The following is a 17,103-nucleotide window of genomic DNA, read 5'->3' on the forward strand; positions in this document are numbered from 1 at the left end:
TGTCATTGATTGTAGATATTTTATTTTCTTTAATAAAGTATTTTTACTATAAAATTGGTATTTTTTTAAAATTTAGTTAAAAGTTTGCTGATTGGACCTTCTCAGTTTTTACTTGTTCTCCTTGACCTTTTGTAGCCAAGGTGAACAATCCAATGTTTTTCTGTTTTAGTAGAGAACATTCACTTTGTGTGTGCGCGCGCAGACGCGTGCTCTTGTTCACGCCAAGGTAAAACATCACTTTGCTTGCCAAGTAATCCTACGTTTGACAGTTTTAAGGTTATATTAGTAAGATTTTTTTATCTACAAGTTCTCATTCCAATATCGCAATCACTGATATCTTTTTTATTATTTTTTTTTTCAGCTATAGTCGTCGGCAGGTTGTGGTAATAGACAATGGTACCGGAATGTGCAGAGGTGGTTTCGGTGGAGATGATGCTCCGAGGGTGGAATTCTCCTCGGTGGTTGGACGACCAATGTATTCGGTAATGTAATACCACTTAAGGAACTAAAAAATATAAATACAGTAATAAAAACTTTATGAACCGCCGTGAAAAACGAGTGATAATTGTGTTTAGAATGTAACCAGAGGGAACAATGAACTAATTTACTTAATTTAATGAGAAGAGGTATATATCGAAAAACGTTTCGATATTTTAAATACGAATATCATTCTGCCATAATTTTCCCATTTCTTTTGTCCCCCCTCCCTACTTTCTTCCCAGTTATGAGCATCCACTAATCTTTTGTCATCTGTCCAGTAAACATGGCATGATTTGTCACACCTAAAATCTAAGCATTCTATAATAAAACAGAAGCACTGGCATCCTTTGTAACTTTGCTCTTTCTGTGTATCGTAGTTTTCACCTGGCTGTTGTTGCGTACTAGCTTTGATGCAGCACTTTTTTTTTTTTTTTTGGTGGGAGGGTGGGGTGCGTTACTTTATCTAGCAAGACGTGTACACTGTTGAAGACGGAATTGGTTCGATTTACCTTGCCAATAGGGCCTTCGCAATGTCAACACTATTGTTATTGTTGAGGTCATTGACTTCGCGGCACTTTATTTGGACGGGTGTAAGTTGGCTACATTTAGAATGCTAACAAGTATCGTTAGGGCCGCATTTTTGCATAACTTTACACACTACGTTCAGCAACAGGTTATCACTAATAGTGATATTGGCGGCTGGTACATAAGCACTGCGACACTGCAGCACCCCCAAAGAAAAAATGAAAAAAAAGAGATTAAATTTTGTTTGTGTTTATAAATAATAAGAAGGCTTACAACATTATATAAATGCAATACATGTTAAAGGTTACAGCTTATGTTTCGACATTGATTGAATAGTTAATAATTGGAATTGTTCGATTAAAGCTTTAGATTACGAAACAAATATTTTGTAATCTAAAGTGTCGGAATAATTGTCGTGATAATTCCGAAACAAGTGTCGGAATTATCACGTTCGGCCAATTGCAGCTAGACTCGCCGATATTCATTGGCGCTTTTCATTGCACGTTACAAGTGATTCCGATACTGCTCGTTTGAGCAGTGTCGCTTACAGATAAATTGTATGCATGCGCACGCTATTTCTGTGAGATACGAAACTTTTATTATTGGTGTTTGTTCGTGGTGAGGGTGAAATATTTTTAATAAAGGAATTTTTTAATATGTAAATTTATTTATTAATGAATTGGTTACTGATTAGGAAAAAAAATTTTCTTTTTTTAAATTTTGTATATGCACACTCCCACTTAAAATTTTCACCAGTCCCCACTGACTAATAGTATACGCATTTCGTGAAGAATGACTCGATGTTTTTATTCCATTTAACATGTACTCCCAGGGTAGCAATAGCATTTGTTATGCTGTTCTAATACTATTCGCGTTATAACAATGATGAAACCACAATATAACTTCATTCCATTCTATACTGTGTTAACGACAAATGCACACAAGTCGGAAACTGATTTAAAAACTATAAATGGAGAAGGAAAAAAAAAAAGCTAAGTGTTAAAATAACAGTCATTCTTTTTTCTTCAATGGTGAACTCTGTTATGTTAATCAACTGGAATTTTTTCTGTAACTTCTGCAGTCATTATCCTGCAAATTCCTGGATGCGCCATTACAGGATCACACTTAGAGCATTCCTTCTTCGGTTGCCTCAAAATTTTGTTTTCAAAGCCAGTGCTTGTTCAATATATTTCAATAATGTTATTCTACTAAAATTCATCATTAATTTAGAAGTTAACTCGTATTGAGCTCATTTATAAAAGGAGTAAAAATGTTTTTCGTCACTCCATCCAGATTTGTTTGTTTTGTTTTGTTTTCTATAGCTTATGTTTTTATTTCTTCCTTAAATAAAAACCAATCAGTGGTATCCGTTTGTTTTGATCCTCTTTGCTGTCGCTCCACAGATAACCTTTTTTCCTACCTCATCTTGGTTACCTACTTTAAAAGTCAAGCCATTACCATTCACATTTTCAGGATATTTGATAATATTTGACAGAAATCATCAGCTGACTTCCCACTGTCTTGCTCAGCGAGTGACAAGTTCGATTTTGAGCTGACCAATATGTGTGTGTGTGTGCTTCTTCCTTCGTTATAATTTCCCTACAGTTGCAAACTCATCCGTAGTTTTGCTGATCATAACACATTCCGCATCTCTTTCTTGGCATTCAAATAGTTTTGGCCTTCTAGAACTACTCGTTGCGACGAACTAAAAGAAAACACGGTTCTCAACCCCCCCCCCCCCAAAAAAAAGTACAACCTCACACTCTAATACTGTTATAACTATACGTCCACAAACAAAAAAAATATTTATAATTAAATTAAATTAAAAAGATATTTTATAAAGTTCGCAACTAAATTAAGTTGCGAAGTAAATTATTTCAATTTCAATTAATTGACTTTCAGTATCATTAATAAATCCTCAGCGCATTTTTTGGATGATAGATTGTGTCCGAACAGAGCCTATGTTGCCATGCAAATGAAGTACGAAGTCATACCGTCGCCGTTCATTGAATGAATGTATCATACAAGGAGAAAGAGACAAAAATGGCTTACATATCTGAATCGATATCTAGAATAAAAATCGTGATCTCGCATGTGAGGTTGAATATCCTTCCACTATCCCCCCCCTCCCCTCAAAAAAACTTCCTTAAATTGCTTGATTTCTTTACTGAAGAAGTAGATTTCTGTCCCTGATTACCAAAATGGCTTAAATATTACTAAAATCTGATAATAAATTCATCTTTTAAAAATTAAAATGAAATAATTAAAATAATTTTCAATGACAAGTTTCGTTTTTGTCATTTTCTTTTGTCATTCAAAGCACGATGTATCGTACTTTGAATGCTTACTCTTTCCATTAAAATACAGAATCCATCAGACGGTAAAAAAAAAATAAATAAATTAAAAATCTGGAACCTTCTGATTTGTAAAACGCTTCTCTCAAAACATCTCTCTTATCCGCGCAGATTAATTAACTCCTGAATTTTATTATACTCGTAAATTCTTCACTTAATTTACATGTACAGTAAATTCATCACGTATATGAATTGCGTTGCCATTTAATAATCAGTTTCGTTATTTTCAACGCTTATTTCAAACACTAGTAAGGCCATTCATTTTCTAGTGGCCACTGTTCTGTTTTCATTGATCGAGTGGAAGATCACATGCCTATTACTGAAAAGACTAGCTCAGTCCGTTGCCACGATGCCCTTTGGTTGGAAAGACCTGGGTTCGAAACCCGTCTAGAACGTTTAGAATCTTTATCGAGACTTTTCAACTGATGAGTTAGCCGGTCACATACTGGTGGTAGAATTTTTTACCCCGCAAAGCAAGCAAATAGGCCATTAATTAACAGGCATAATGCACGAATCTAATACAAGGGAGGGTCTGAAAAGTTCTGATAAACACCTAGAACAAAAATGATATTAAACCAACGGATATAACCACAAGAACGAACACATCTTAAAACCCTTTAACCCCCATGTTTCATCAAATTGTAATGATTTGTTTGTTTTCTTTTAGGATATATAAAAAGACACGTCAGAGGTTTGAAGAAATTCGAAGACACAGGGGTGTGGGCCGATATCAAGTTTTTTGTGCTGCAAGAAAACTCTGCAACTTCTTTAGGGGACTACTCCCAGAATATCCAGCAGTTGCTAGATAGGTGGATGGCCAAGTTGAAAACTGGGCATCCTGAAACAACAGATTCCCGCAGGTCAGGAATATCTTCCACAGCGATCACACCGATGATTCTTGATGAATGACCAATACCAGCCACATTGCAAAGACTCTGGGAATATGCCAGAAACGAGTTGGGGTCATTATCCACCAACATCTGGACACACAGAAGCCCTCAGCAAAGTAGGTCCTCAAATGTTTGGATACTGAGCAAAAGAGAGAACGTGTGCTGTCATCTCAAGGATTTTGAGTCATTTTGAGAGAGCAGGTGCAATTTTTGGCTCGTATTGTTACTGATGATACATGGCTTTATCACTATGACCCGGAGGCCAAACAACAGTCAGTGGAGTGGAAACACAAAGGATCTCCACGGCCAAAGAAGATCCGAAGTCAAAAGTCAGCAGGAAAGGTTCTTGTCATTGTCTTTTGCGATATGGATGGTGTAATCCTTACCAAGTACCTCAAAATAAAAAAAAAAGGTCAAACTGTTACAGCAGCAGTTTATTCAACAGCTCTGAAGGAGGTACCAAAGAAAATCGCCGCGAGAAACAGCAGACGCGTGTTGCTTTTGAAGGAAAATGCACCTGTTCACACTGCTCATGAAACCCAACAGACAATACACAACTTGGGCTTTCACTGTCTGCCTCGCCCACCCCCTATTCACCAGACCTGGCCACATCTATCTCCTATTTCCAAATTTAAAGAAACATTTGAAAGAAATAAAATTTACCACAGATGATGAAGTCATATCTGCAGCTGAGGACTGGTTTGTCTACAAGGGACTTTTTTCTCAGAGGATTGAAAATGATGCAACACCGTTGGAACAAGTGTATAGCACTTCGTGGGAAATATGTAGACTAATGTGTAAGTTACGTGATTCTATCTCAATTCCTTCATGGTGATTATGACAACTTTTCAGCACACCCTCGTAATCTAAGTTGCTTCGGCTATAAATCCAAATAAATCAAACCAAATTGAAAAGACCTGGGTTCCAATCCTGTTTGGAAAGTGAGCTCCGTTTCATCGGTTTTTGACTGAACCTCAGGTAACCATTTTTATAGTAATGTGTACAAACAACTGAGGTTCCTTTCAGGAATATTGGCTTCATATAATAACTCGCACTTACACACGAGAAAAGAACACACACACAGTTGATAGGTAATATTCAGGACTCAAAGCCTTAGTTGCTTCAGCACAATTAAAACAACAAACCTTTGTTTAAATTCATTTCACTAATTTTTAGTTTTTTTTTTTGTTGTTGTTAACTTCATTGTAAAAAAAAAAAAATCAGCTAACTCCTATTTGTTCCCGTATAGGGAGTAGGCGGAGCCGTTTACCCTATCTAACTTTGGAGACTGAGTGGGCAGTTCAATCTCCACTGGTAGCCAATCAGAGAGATAGCTGGCGCAAGGCTATCACTGACTCATCGGTACGCAGTGAAGAAGGCGGCAAGCTAGAGCCGCCATCTCATGGTCCGTAACCCTAACACAATATTTTTAATGTCTGAAAATAGTATGGGGGTTCGACGGTCGATTTTCTTGAGTTTACGGGACGAAAAACCCGAGTTTCCGGGAGAAAAAACCCGCTAGCCCGTGCCAGAGATCGACTAACTCGGGAACCGGTCGAAAAAAGGCTTAGAAAAATTTCCTCTAGTCGGCGACTAGATTTGAACCACCAAATCCTTTCTTCGTGCGTTCAAGCGCCATTGAGTGCAAAATCTACTGAGCTACACAGGCTCTTACAACTTCGTTCTAATATAATAATATATATGTAATAAAATAATAGGATAAGAAATACGTTTTAAAATTTCACCAACAGAGTGTTCTAAGATTAAACAGATCAAGATGAGCATATGATCCCAAAGGCCGCTGTTCTTTTTATGCATATATTTGTGGAAGTCCAGCATTATGTTTGCTTGATAACACTATAATAAACAGTAACATCAGACCAAGAAGTGATGCAACCAATGTGAGAGGAGAGCGTTTAACCTTTAGTTTAGTTCTTAATACTTCTGTTAATTTTATTATTATTATTATTATTATATACATTAGTCTTCAATAATTATGCAGTAACCGCATGATCTTTATTTCTCGCAGCGTGTCGTCTTCGGGATGAACTATAAAGACCATTACGTTGGGGAAGAGGCGCAGAGTAAACGTGGTATCCTTAATTTAATCTATCCTATCGAACAGGGCATTGTGGTCAACTGGGATGACATGGAAAAGATTTGGGCGCACACCTACAAGGAGCTCAGAGTAGATCCCAGACTACATCCATCGATATTAACAGAGGCTCCACGAAATCCTTTGGCTAACCGGGAAATGATGGCAGAGGTAGGTTTACATTTTTTACTAAACGATTATCTATGACGCAGTCAACAGCAATTCGAAATTCGTTAACATGTTTAGAGTACGCGTAGTAAAAGCTAGATATCTGTAAATAACCTTTCTTTTTAACTGATAAACCTCCAAATTACTAGTGGGTTTAGTCAAAAAATTAAATCAGAATTTGTAAACGTAGTCTTTACTGAGTTTATAGTTAAAAAAAAACTTTTCTTAACACACCCGTATTAGTAAAACCTGATTACTATTGATGTCTTTCTATTAGTATAATATTTTTGAATAAGATTTACTGAGATGATCTGGTTACTTCATATTTTATTAAGTGGTTATAATTAGAATTTATTACACTAAAAAAATAAAATAACAATTAAGTATTAGAACATTTCATAGCACAAGGTCTCTCGAAGAAAACCACTCCGAGTTCGAATCAAGTCGGCTACTAAAGGGACTTTTTCTAAGCCTACCTTCTTCCAGTTCCCGAGTTAGTCGCCCTCGGGCACGAGTAAGCAGTTTTTTTTTTCTCCCCGAAACTCGAGTTTCTACTGTCGATTTTCTGGGAATAAAGTTTACAAGAATAAACAAGAAACAGCAGAGCAAATGTTTCTCGTGCATCGCGGTCAGGATTAAACAATTGCTGAACGTGGGAAATCTTGTAATGATAACAGTGAAGAATTTGCCTTAAGACTTTGTGAACCGTGCTTACGGGTTTGTCTAAAGACCGTGCAATACACTATTCGCTGCTGCTTCCTACGACATTTGCCATCCTTTCTTCTTCTAACGCTGTGGCTACTTCCTCCATCTTCTGCCGTTCAATGGACGTCCGTCATCTGCTAGGTTGGACATCTAAGGAACCTCCCTCTTCCAATTTCCGAATCTAATTTGCGTAAACCATTTGCAGTCAGAGGATCCTTTTTAATTCCTTGACTGTTCGGAACTTTCGCAATGTTATCGAGGCATTTTATTTTGGTTTATTTTATTCTGTTTATTTTGGTAAAACAACTTCGCGAGAAGTGTGCGATCCTTCGGTAATGGTGAATTGTGCTTTAACACGTTGTCTGTTCGCAGGAAATGAACTGACACATTCCTGCTTTAATAGAAGTTTCTTTCGAAGCATACGTAATTGGGGAAATTTTCCATTTGCATAAATAGTAGACTCGCAGTTTCACTGCACACCAGGAGATCATACGTAATTTACATGTATTGCAGCGCCATGTGTCGCCCTGCGGCAACTTTTAGAACCTACGTAAATTCCATTTTCCAAACACATGATGATGTGTTTGGAAAATTCCATTTCCAAACACATCATCATGTTAAATATTAAATCGTTTGTCTGAGTAGTTACCCAGTTACAGCCTTTCGACGTGTGAACTTTAATTATAATAATCCTGTACATACCATTAAAAAATTGCAACTCGAGTATCATATGTAATATGATACTTCGAGTATCATATTACATATGATACTCGAAACTAGAATAACGATCATTCTTTAACAATATAAGTTCGCCTTGTTATCAAAAAGAACTGGAACAACATATTTCTGTTCGATATCTACTTATCGAACAGAAATACCTTGTGGGCTATGATTTTTTATAAATAAATAAAATAAATCAGCTAATGCCTTTTATTTCCTTATAGGGAGTAGCCGAGGCCTTTATATCCTATCTAGCTTTTGGAGATTGAGTGGGCAGTTCAATCTCCGCCGGTACTACCGGTTCGGTAACCAATCAGAGATAGTTGGCCCATGTCTATGACTAATTATAGCAGCCACCGATGAAGCGGCTGGCAAACAAGTGCTGCCATGTCTTAGTACCCAACCCTAACAAGATAGGTTACTGTCTAAAATAATGTGGGTACTACGGTCAATTTTCTTGAGTTTACGGGATAAAAAACCCGCTTTCCCCTTCCCGAGATCGACTAACTCGGGAATCGGTCGAAGAAAGGCTTAGAAAAAGTTCCTGCAGTCGGCAACTAGACTTGAACTTAAGTCTGACTTCAAGCGACCAAGTACAAAATGATTTTTTTTATCCTATGATTTTTTTCCTTTTTTTATTATTTCTATTTTATTTTATTTATTTGTTGCATTTTTAACCTAGTCAGGAAATTCGGCTCCAGATACCAAACATGGAACTTTTGTCGAACTCCAATACGGGAGGGGTGGTGCTGAAGACAATAGCAAACATCCATTCCCATGACGAGATTTGGGCTGGCAGGTTATTAGAGAGCAAATACGCTAACCACTGGGGCAACCAAGCCTGGCAAAATTTGCAGTTAACTTCATTTCTTCTGCTGTGCTAAGTTAGCATTTTTCTTCTCCTCAGTTATCACATTTTAAAGATTATTTTGTTTTGATCTTCAGTCACACTGATAAGAAAGTTACATTTTCTACTCATTTACACAACAGAAACATCTTCATTACCGAATAATACTCATTTGCAGTTTCCTTTTGATCCAAATTCCTTAAATGTTTCTCATCTGGCTGCAAATTAAAATCACTATGGTGGTTGAAGTAAATTTTTTAAGACTAAATCTTGTACCGTACACTAAGCACACATTGATTTATATCAGAATATCAAGTTCGATTTTTTGTAAATTTAAAAAAAAAAAAGTATTGAATCTCCTCTCCATCTTGACGAATTCTTTCATCCACGTTTTAATTCGACCCTTTCGCTGTGCAGTGTATAATTTCAGTTGGAGCCTTAGGTTATGTAGTTCCAGTATCAACACAATGAAAAGCCTCTGTCACTGCTCCTGTTTAAAAAACATAGCTATCTTTCTCGTGATAGAAAACTGTTCTTCACATTTAATTACAAAGCTTTGAATAATAACTTGATCATGTAGTATTGACAGTGACATAGCAAGAGCTTTTGCCACTCGGGGTGGATCCTGAGTGTGCTGCCCCTCTCAATACACACCAAAAATACTACCGACAGCCTCCCCCCCCCTAGCTACGCCCCTGTGTATTGGTAAATCACTGACAAGTTTATCCACAACTATTAACATCTTTAATATCTTGAACGAGTGAAGGCTTGTGTAGCTCAGTGGAAGTGGCACTTAGTCGCTCGAAATTAGACGTAGTTCAAGTCTAGTCACTGACTAGGGGAACTTTTTCTAAACCTATTTTCGAACGGTTCCCGAGTTAGTCGATCTCTGGCACGGCCAAGCAGCTTTTTTTTTCTCCGGAAACTCGGGTTTTTCGTCCTGTAAACTCAAGAAAATCGTAGCACCCACATTATTTGAGACAATAACATATCATGTTAGGGTTAAGTACCAAGAGATGGCAGCACTTGTTTGCCAGCCTCTTCATCGGTAGCTACTGGTGGAGATTGAGCTGCCCACTCAGTGTCCAAAAGCTAGATAGGGTTTAAAGGCCTCACCTACTCCCTATAAGAGAATAAAAGGAGTTAGCTGATTTATTTATTTATTTTATATCTTAAACGAGTTTGGTGCACTTTCCTTTCATTTAGTGGTGTAAGGCAATTCTTTTTCTCTTCATCATCTCTTCTAAAACTGCATGTTTCACTTTTTGCTTTTAAATTTAATCAATGATATTTAAAGCCTGTGTAGCTCAGTAGAAGTGGAAACGTTTGCACTTCTGAGTGCTAAACCACCCAAAGATAGACTTTGAGTTCAAGTCTAGTCCACAACTAGAGGAACTTTTACTAAGCCTTTTATCGACCAATTCCCGAGTTAGTCGATCTCTGGCACATGCAAGCGGGTTTTTTCTCCTGAAAACTCGGGTTTTTCGTCCGTAAACTCAAGAAAATCGACCATAGAACCGACATTATTTTAAACATTAAAAATATCGTGTTAGCATTAGGCGCCACGAGGTTTCAGCACTTGTCATGCTGTTTCTTCAATGGGGCTGCTTAATTAGTGATAGCCTCAGGCCAGCTATCTCTGATTGGCTACCAGTAACGATTGAACTGCCCACTTAGTCTCCAAAAGTTAGATAGGGCCAAAACGGCCTCGCCTACTCCCTATATGGGAATAAAAAGGCATTAACTGATTTTTTTCTTTTTCTTTTTTTATGATCGATGATGTTTCCCAGGGATTAACAGAATTACCTGTTTACATAGCGATAACTGTGATGTGTCTGTAAAACTGCACTAGTATGTATCTCTTGTTGAGGAAAGTTTTACTTCGAGTTATTATCGGATATCATCTATCAATAATTCAAATTAAAGGGTAATAAATATTTACCAATATTAATTATAAAAAATACGTCGGGTTATTCTAATGAGTTCTCCCAGATCATAAGTTTGCGTGGAAATCCCCCCCCTTAATTTTACTGTGGAGTAAAATTAAGCATTACAAAAACACTTTATGGTGAATTAGGTCATGTATAGTCATATTTTTGACGTTGCTGCTGCTCCCGCTGACTTATTAGTATAAAAACAATGCAGAAATCTACTGATGTATCTCAAAATCCACGTGATTTGTACACTGGTTCAGGATGCACTCGTATCTCGAGTGGTTTGGTTGAAAATATTCTAAGTTAATCTCCTTGATCGATGTTCATATCAATCGTTATTGGTTTCCATGGAAACAACTGTCATAAACGTCAAGATCTCAAACGGAATGTTTGAGATCTTGCTTGAGATAGTTTGATTTCGTGTGGTTTTATCAATGGATTCATTGTTTATCTTATCTCCCCTCTTATGGCAATGTGAAGTTTAATTTCTGCCTCCATTAAAATTAAAATATGATTCTAATCGATGAATTTGTTAACCGTTTTTTAGTTTCCTGCATTTCTTTTCCATTGATATGTTTGTTGTTATAGTTTCATGTAATCGAAAATGTTATTACGGGCAGCGGCTGATCGTCTCTTTTGACTGCTATTTTCGATAAAACAACTGTATACACTCGACGCTCACATGACAGCACAGCGTAAGCATGCGTACACAAGTATATCCAGAAACGTCCATGGTCTCAACTTCGTTGCAATGTCTTTATTGGGGATTGAATTAATGATAAATAATCAGTGGAACATGTGGACTGCAGTTACTTCTTTTTGTATAAAATAGACAGTTCGATAGACTTGACTCTTGACGATTTGCAATCCATTTCCTTTTCAGATAATGTTCGAGCATTTCCAGACGCCGACCATGTTTATAGGAATGCAGGCTGTTCTGGCATTGTATACTGTAGGCAGGACGTCGGGTATAGTACTAGATTCTGGAGATGGAGTAACACATGCAGTTCCAATATACGAAGGTTATGTTATGCAGCACGCCATCTCTCGGTTTGAATACGCAGGACGAAATCTAACAGAATATTTAATTCGTCTTCTAACAGAGAGAGGATGTTACTTCACATCTACAGGTAAATGTTTGTGAGAAATATGAATTCAGGCAAAAAAGGAACTGTTGATTTCATCAGCATTTAAAATATCAAACAAGTTACGACAATATTTAACCTTCTGAATGAATGCTTACGCAATTTAAGAAACTGAAATATCTGTATGATGCGTTTTAATCCGTGTGCTCACTATTAAAATTGTTTACCAAAATGCAAATCTTTCATAAGTTAATTTGTTAAATATGTCTTCAAATGCATCCTATATTGTTATGCAATTACCATCTGAATTACCTTAACTGATTGACAAAATGAAATTCATATGTTGTTTGCAAAATCAACCATCATATCGTATCGACTAAGTACTTCTGTGTAAAATCTTGTCATATGTTGTCTAATAATTCAAAGCTATAATGAAATGGAAGCAGTTTATAATAGTTTTCCTATTTATTTAATTATCACAACATATAAGTCATTTACCTTCAACGGTTAGATAGGTTTTGGTGTTCGGTATCATCGGAAGGAATTAGCAAATAGGTTAAACAGCAACGTGCTTGGTTGACTCAAGTTTCCCAGCTGTTACAAAAACATGAATTTTTTAGTCATGTACTCAGCTGCTACAGAAAGTTATTCAGATCTGGAATATGAACTCTAGTTATCCAGGTAGAGTACCTGAATAACCTAAAGTCTTCAGTTCATGCTAAAACAGATTGTTAAACAAGTGTCTGTTACGTTTGCACTAATACGTGAATTAGTCAACGAATATGGGCACATCTGCATCTGCATATAAATAACTTCCACTAGAGTTAATGGCCATAATTTTTTGTTCGACTAATTCAAGTGGTAAGCAACTAGTAGCAGATACACAGAGGTTTCGGAGGAAGAGGAATTTTCTTTGCAGAAGTCATTAAAGTCTCATTCAAACATTTTCTATGAATGAAAACAAAGTTTTTTCAAGTTATTGCCTCTTCTTTCTAATCCTGTTAGACAATGGTGAAACCATTAACAGTCAACTTCCGATTACCAGTAATGTTGCCATTAGAAACTCCATTGCATCGATCCACAAAGATGCAGGTGTACTAAAAAGACTGTTAAATAATTTTTTTATACTGTGGTTTTTGCATGAATGGCTTCAGTCACCGTTAAGATTTATCCAGTAAGATATGATTTTAAAACAAGTTGGAGAAAGTCATTGATCTTCAACAGCAGCAGCAATTCACCTGACTAAGTAGGTGAATGAACTCAAGACTGAGGTATGCACGCACTGATTGCAAATTTATGAGTCAAAAATCTTTTTTATCGGTATTCATAATGAAAGCTCACTCTCTATTCCATAAACCTTGCTGGACCGATACAACTCCTTTAAATAAAGATGGAAGGGGTGGAATTACTTTCATCTTTCCACCCCTTCGATCTTTATTTAAAGGAGTTGTATCCGTTCCTCCCGTAAATTAGATGACAAATTAACAAACGACCATCCTGTTAATTCGATTTTAAGATTTTTTTTCAACATCATCCTAAACAGCATCACTTCATCTTCGAATGATTCTTTGCTGCATAACTTCTTGGCTAACGATTAAAGTCACTAGTATAGTAATAATTGCAAGAACCCGATTCGCTCCACGTGGATTTGTAAGTGGATGTAACCTTATACTTAAAATTTCTATTTATTTGTCCTCATTTTACAGAAGACTCAACGCAGCAAGCAGTGTTTTAAGACTAAGACTGGTGACGTCACTAGTAATAATAAAATTAGCTGTATTTTTTATCATTGAAAGTTGGCTCGATCTCCTTTGCCTATTTGTTTCCTATAGATAAGACATACTTTCTCTCGTTGAATAACCTTTCTTTCTTATCATATGTATTTCTACCTCCGCATCCAAAAAAATTGTATTTTTCTTTACGAAGTGCTTTATCTGCTGAATTCAATCACTTTTTTGTTTTCCTTCACAGCTGAACGTGAAATTGCCCGCGACATCAAAGAAAAACTTTGCTTCATAGTCGACAATTATACCGACGAGTTGCAGTCCGAATCCAACCTGAATGAAGTCAATAAGCTCTACTCCCTTCCTGACGGACAAGTAATCACCGTCGGAACAGAAAGATTCCGCTGTCCAGAAGTCATGTTTCAACCACTTTTGGCAGGAATTAAAGCTTGTGGAATCCACAAAACGCTAAACAATTCCATCATGAAGTGCGATATAGACACTCGTAAACACCTGTATGCTAATGTGGTCCTCTCGGGCGGTAACACCTTGTTTCATGGGTTCGCACGACGTCTCCAGAACGAAATGGCTGCTCTGACCCCGCCAGTCATTAAAGTGAGGGTCATCGCCCCAGCCGAAAGGAAGTATGCCGTTTGGATCGGTGGATCTATTCTGGCTTCTCTTTCTACTTTCCAAACGATGTGGATCACTAAAAAAGACTACTACGAACATGGTCCAACCATAGTCCATAAAAAATGTTTCTAGATCCTGTTAATCTTTTCGGACCACTTATGAATTGACTCTCTTGCTAGTGTCTCATGAGGGAATTAGTGAAGACCAATCTTTGAGTTGTGCTTTCCATCAATACAGCACTTCTGTTTGTGTTTACTCTGCAACTAATAAATCCTTCACTTTCTGTAATTATTTGCTAAAATGCATTGTAATTTATAATACGATATAAATATTTGCAGTTCTAGGTAGATTCTGCAGTCGACAACCACATCGCACGTACTGAGATGCTCGCTAACATTCTTGAAAATCTTGAGTTAGTTTTCTTTCGATTTTGGCCCGTGTTAACTATCTAAACCGTTCCCAGTAGGAATTGGGGAAGCAGCACTTAGCAGTCAGGGAAAAACAGCTACACTTATTGTTTTCTCAGAAATACTCAACCCTAACGAGATAGATGGAACGTGCCAGGCAGCTCGCAGGTTGTCAAAGTAGGCAAAAGACATAAAAATCAAGTCTAACAGCTGTTTTGTGGTTACACAAAACAGTGTTACATTCTCTCTCTCGCTCTCTCTGAGTCATAGTTTGTGTACCTGTAGATAACTGGTTGGTCAGGATCGGAGTTGCCTGTAATAGCTGAGTATGGCTGAAAGACTATTCCCATGGAAACCAGAAACGTGACTGTGAAAAGTTTTTTCTTTAATCTAAGTTCTTCGAAAGGACAGATTGTGCAGCTTTTCTTTACGTGCAGCTTTTCTTTACCTACCTGTGACATCATAGTATGTCATATCAAGGAACAACTTGATGTAATTTGCATTTTTTCTGGTCGTGTTTCTTTCTCATCATTTTCCCTGCTCACTTGGAACTCTGAACGAGTCTTAAAGATTGTTCACTGGAACAAAGTGTGGAATTAATACTAGAAACTGCTGACAGGGAGCCAATATAGGCTAAAGGTAATAAAAAAGCATGTTCCTGGCCATTTTATATTATAATTAAAATATAAAAAAGCACAACTCATGCTTAAGCTGTGCTGCAACTTCATCTTCTGCCATGACAGTGCAGTGAAGAAATTCTTTCAGTTTAATTTTTTTTTATATATATAGTTTTCGGGTGGTGTCCTCTTAAAACTTGAGCACCAAATGGTGTAGAAAGGATAGTGGAAAATTCATTTAACAAGCAAGGATAGAGAATCTTTCTACATATTTTCCAGCTGACCTGACTTCTACTGAAAAAACAACTGTAACAATGCAAGATATGGACTCATATCTGAAACTGAACCACGCATTACAGAAATTCTTGGAGTCCAACAAAAAAAAAAAAAAAACGAGGAAAGGGTTATTGTTGATGCCTTTCTTTTTTTTCACTGAAATTATATTGTGCTGGAAGTACCGAATTTGCAACTTCTCGCTAAGGAACTTCTCCCAACTGTCAAGTAACAGGTGAACACAGCAGAAATTTAACACGAACCCAGCTAATTTAGTGTTGATGATTAGTTATCGAATATACATCTTAAAGTTAACATATATGTTACCATGACTTCAGTTAATGACAATCACAATGAATATTCTGCTTGGGAGATGGCACGTCGCTACAGAATGATTTAAAAATAGAAACTTTGCTCTGATTTCCAGAATATTTGCAATCAAAAAAAGAAAATTATTTCAATATCTGCACGTTTCATTTCTGATACTTCTAAGAATAATGTGGCTCTCCCGCACCTCCGTAGTGCACTCGCCAAGAGTGTACGACATTTGTTTAGCTAGAAAAACACATTCTCTCTCTCTCTCTCTCTCTAGAATACGAGGAACCTTTTATAAGTGATTTTTCAAACTGAAGACAAACCAGCCGGTATCATAAGAAGGGAGCAAGATTGTCCTCTCTTGGAGAGTCGTTTTCTGTCTCCTGCAATATATGCCACTTGCTCAAAGAACACCATTAACACATATACCAGCTTCTTAATCTAGATTCGGCAGTATTCCAACCAATTTTAGTTAATCTTTTTACTCCACTTCCATCCACTTGAGAAAGACATACATATAATCTACAAGGAATTTTGCTACGGTATTGAATTTTGATATTTCGTGATATACCGGCGATATACTTAAATGCGTTTATCCTACTTCAAGGGAAGTCTTTTTTTTTAGTAACCAATGGCTTCTCTGCCAAGATATGCCATCATTGCATTGTTGGTCAACCATATAAACTTGCTCATGATATATCAAGAGGAAAGATAAGTCCTCTTCATGAAACAGATATGAATTTTTATATTCATCTAGGAGCACAAAAATGGATTTTAAAATCTAATCAGCTGCTCTATAGGAATATGGCAGGGTTTACCTCTCCTCAAAATAGCCAAAACCGAAACATGCATGCAATTTAAAGCGAGAAAATACCTTTATTGGGCGCAGTAAAGTCGAATCCTGAAATTCGATAAAGATGCCAAATTAATAACAACAAAGATAGAGTAATGTCTTAGTTTGTCCAACAAGAAGATCTTGTCGCTTAATACAGTACAAGCGAACTAATGAAGTAATATTGTATAATACTTTAAATCTTTTGAATATTTTAACTCATGTATTGAAACGTATTTACTGTTAAAAGTAGAATAAGGAGAATAGGGAATATGATATCGGTTTGGTGACATTCGATGTGATATTAACGAATAGTTTGAAAATTTAAATAAGAATCTGAAGTGATTTTATTTTATTCTATTTTTTATTTTTATTTTTTTTTATTTTACTCTCTGGGACATGGGATGATGAAATTACATGAAGCTTATCACATAATGCTTTCTACTTAACTTGAGTAAAAAAAACAACACGAAGCAAGAAAACAGGAAGAAATTGAGTA

At 36.6% G+C, this 17,103-nt stretch overlaps 1 protein-coding gene across 1 annotated transcript; it reads left to right on the forward strand.

Moving 5' to 3' along the window:
* Positions 1-386: 386 nt before the first annotated feature.
* LOC150098193 (actin, cytoplasmic-like) lies at positions 387-14,292 on the forward strand. Its single transcript, XM_090406058.1, has 4 exons — positions 387-482; positions 6,279-6,515; positions 11,602-11,848; positions 13,775-14,292. Exons 1-4 carry the CDS (start codon positions 405-407, stop codon positions 14,290-14,292), a joined length of 1,080 nt encoding a protein of 359 aa, XP_090262184.1. The 5' UTR covers positions 387-404.
* The last annotated feature ends 2,811 nt before the right edge of the window (positions 14,293-17,103 follow it).

This window comes from Typopeltis vanoorti, chromosome 16 (genome assembly GCF_054136105.1).
Source record: "Typopeltis vanoorti isolate ZY-2024b chromosome 16, IOZ_Tvanoo_1.0, whole genome shotgun sequence".
In the NCBI taxonomy this organism is placed as follows: domain Eukaryota; kingdom Metazoa; phylum Arthropoda; class Arachnida; order Uropygi; family Thelyphonidae; genus Typopeltis; species Typopeltis vanoorti.

Excerpts from the sequence above, each read along its gene's own strand:
- LOC150098193 (XM_090406058.1), top strand. The coding sequence starts at position 405 with ATGTGCAGAGGTGGTTTCGGTGGAGATGATGCTCCGAGGGTGGAATTC. Across the intron at positions 483-6,278 it reads TTGGACGACCAATGTATTCG|CGTGTCGTCTTCGGGATGAA; the intron begins GTAATGTAATAC and ends TATTTCTCGCAG. Across the intron at positions 6,516-11,601 it reads ACCGGGAAATGATGGCAGAG|ATAATGTTCGAGCATTTCCA; the intron begins GTAGGTTTACAT and ends TTTCCTTTTCAG.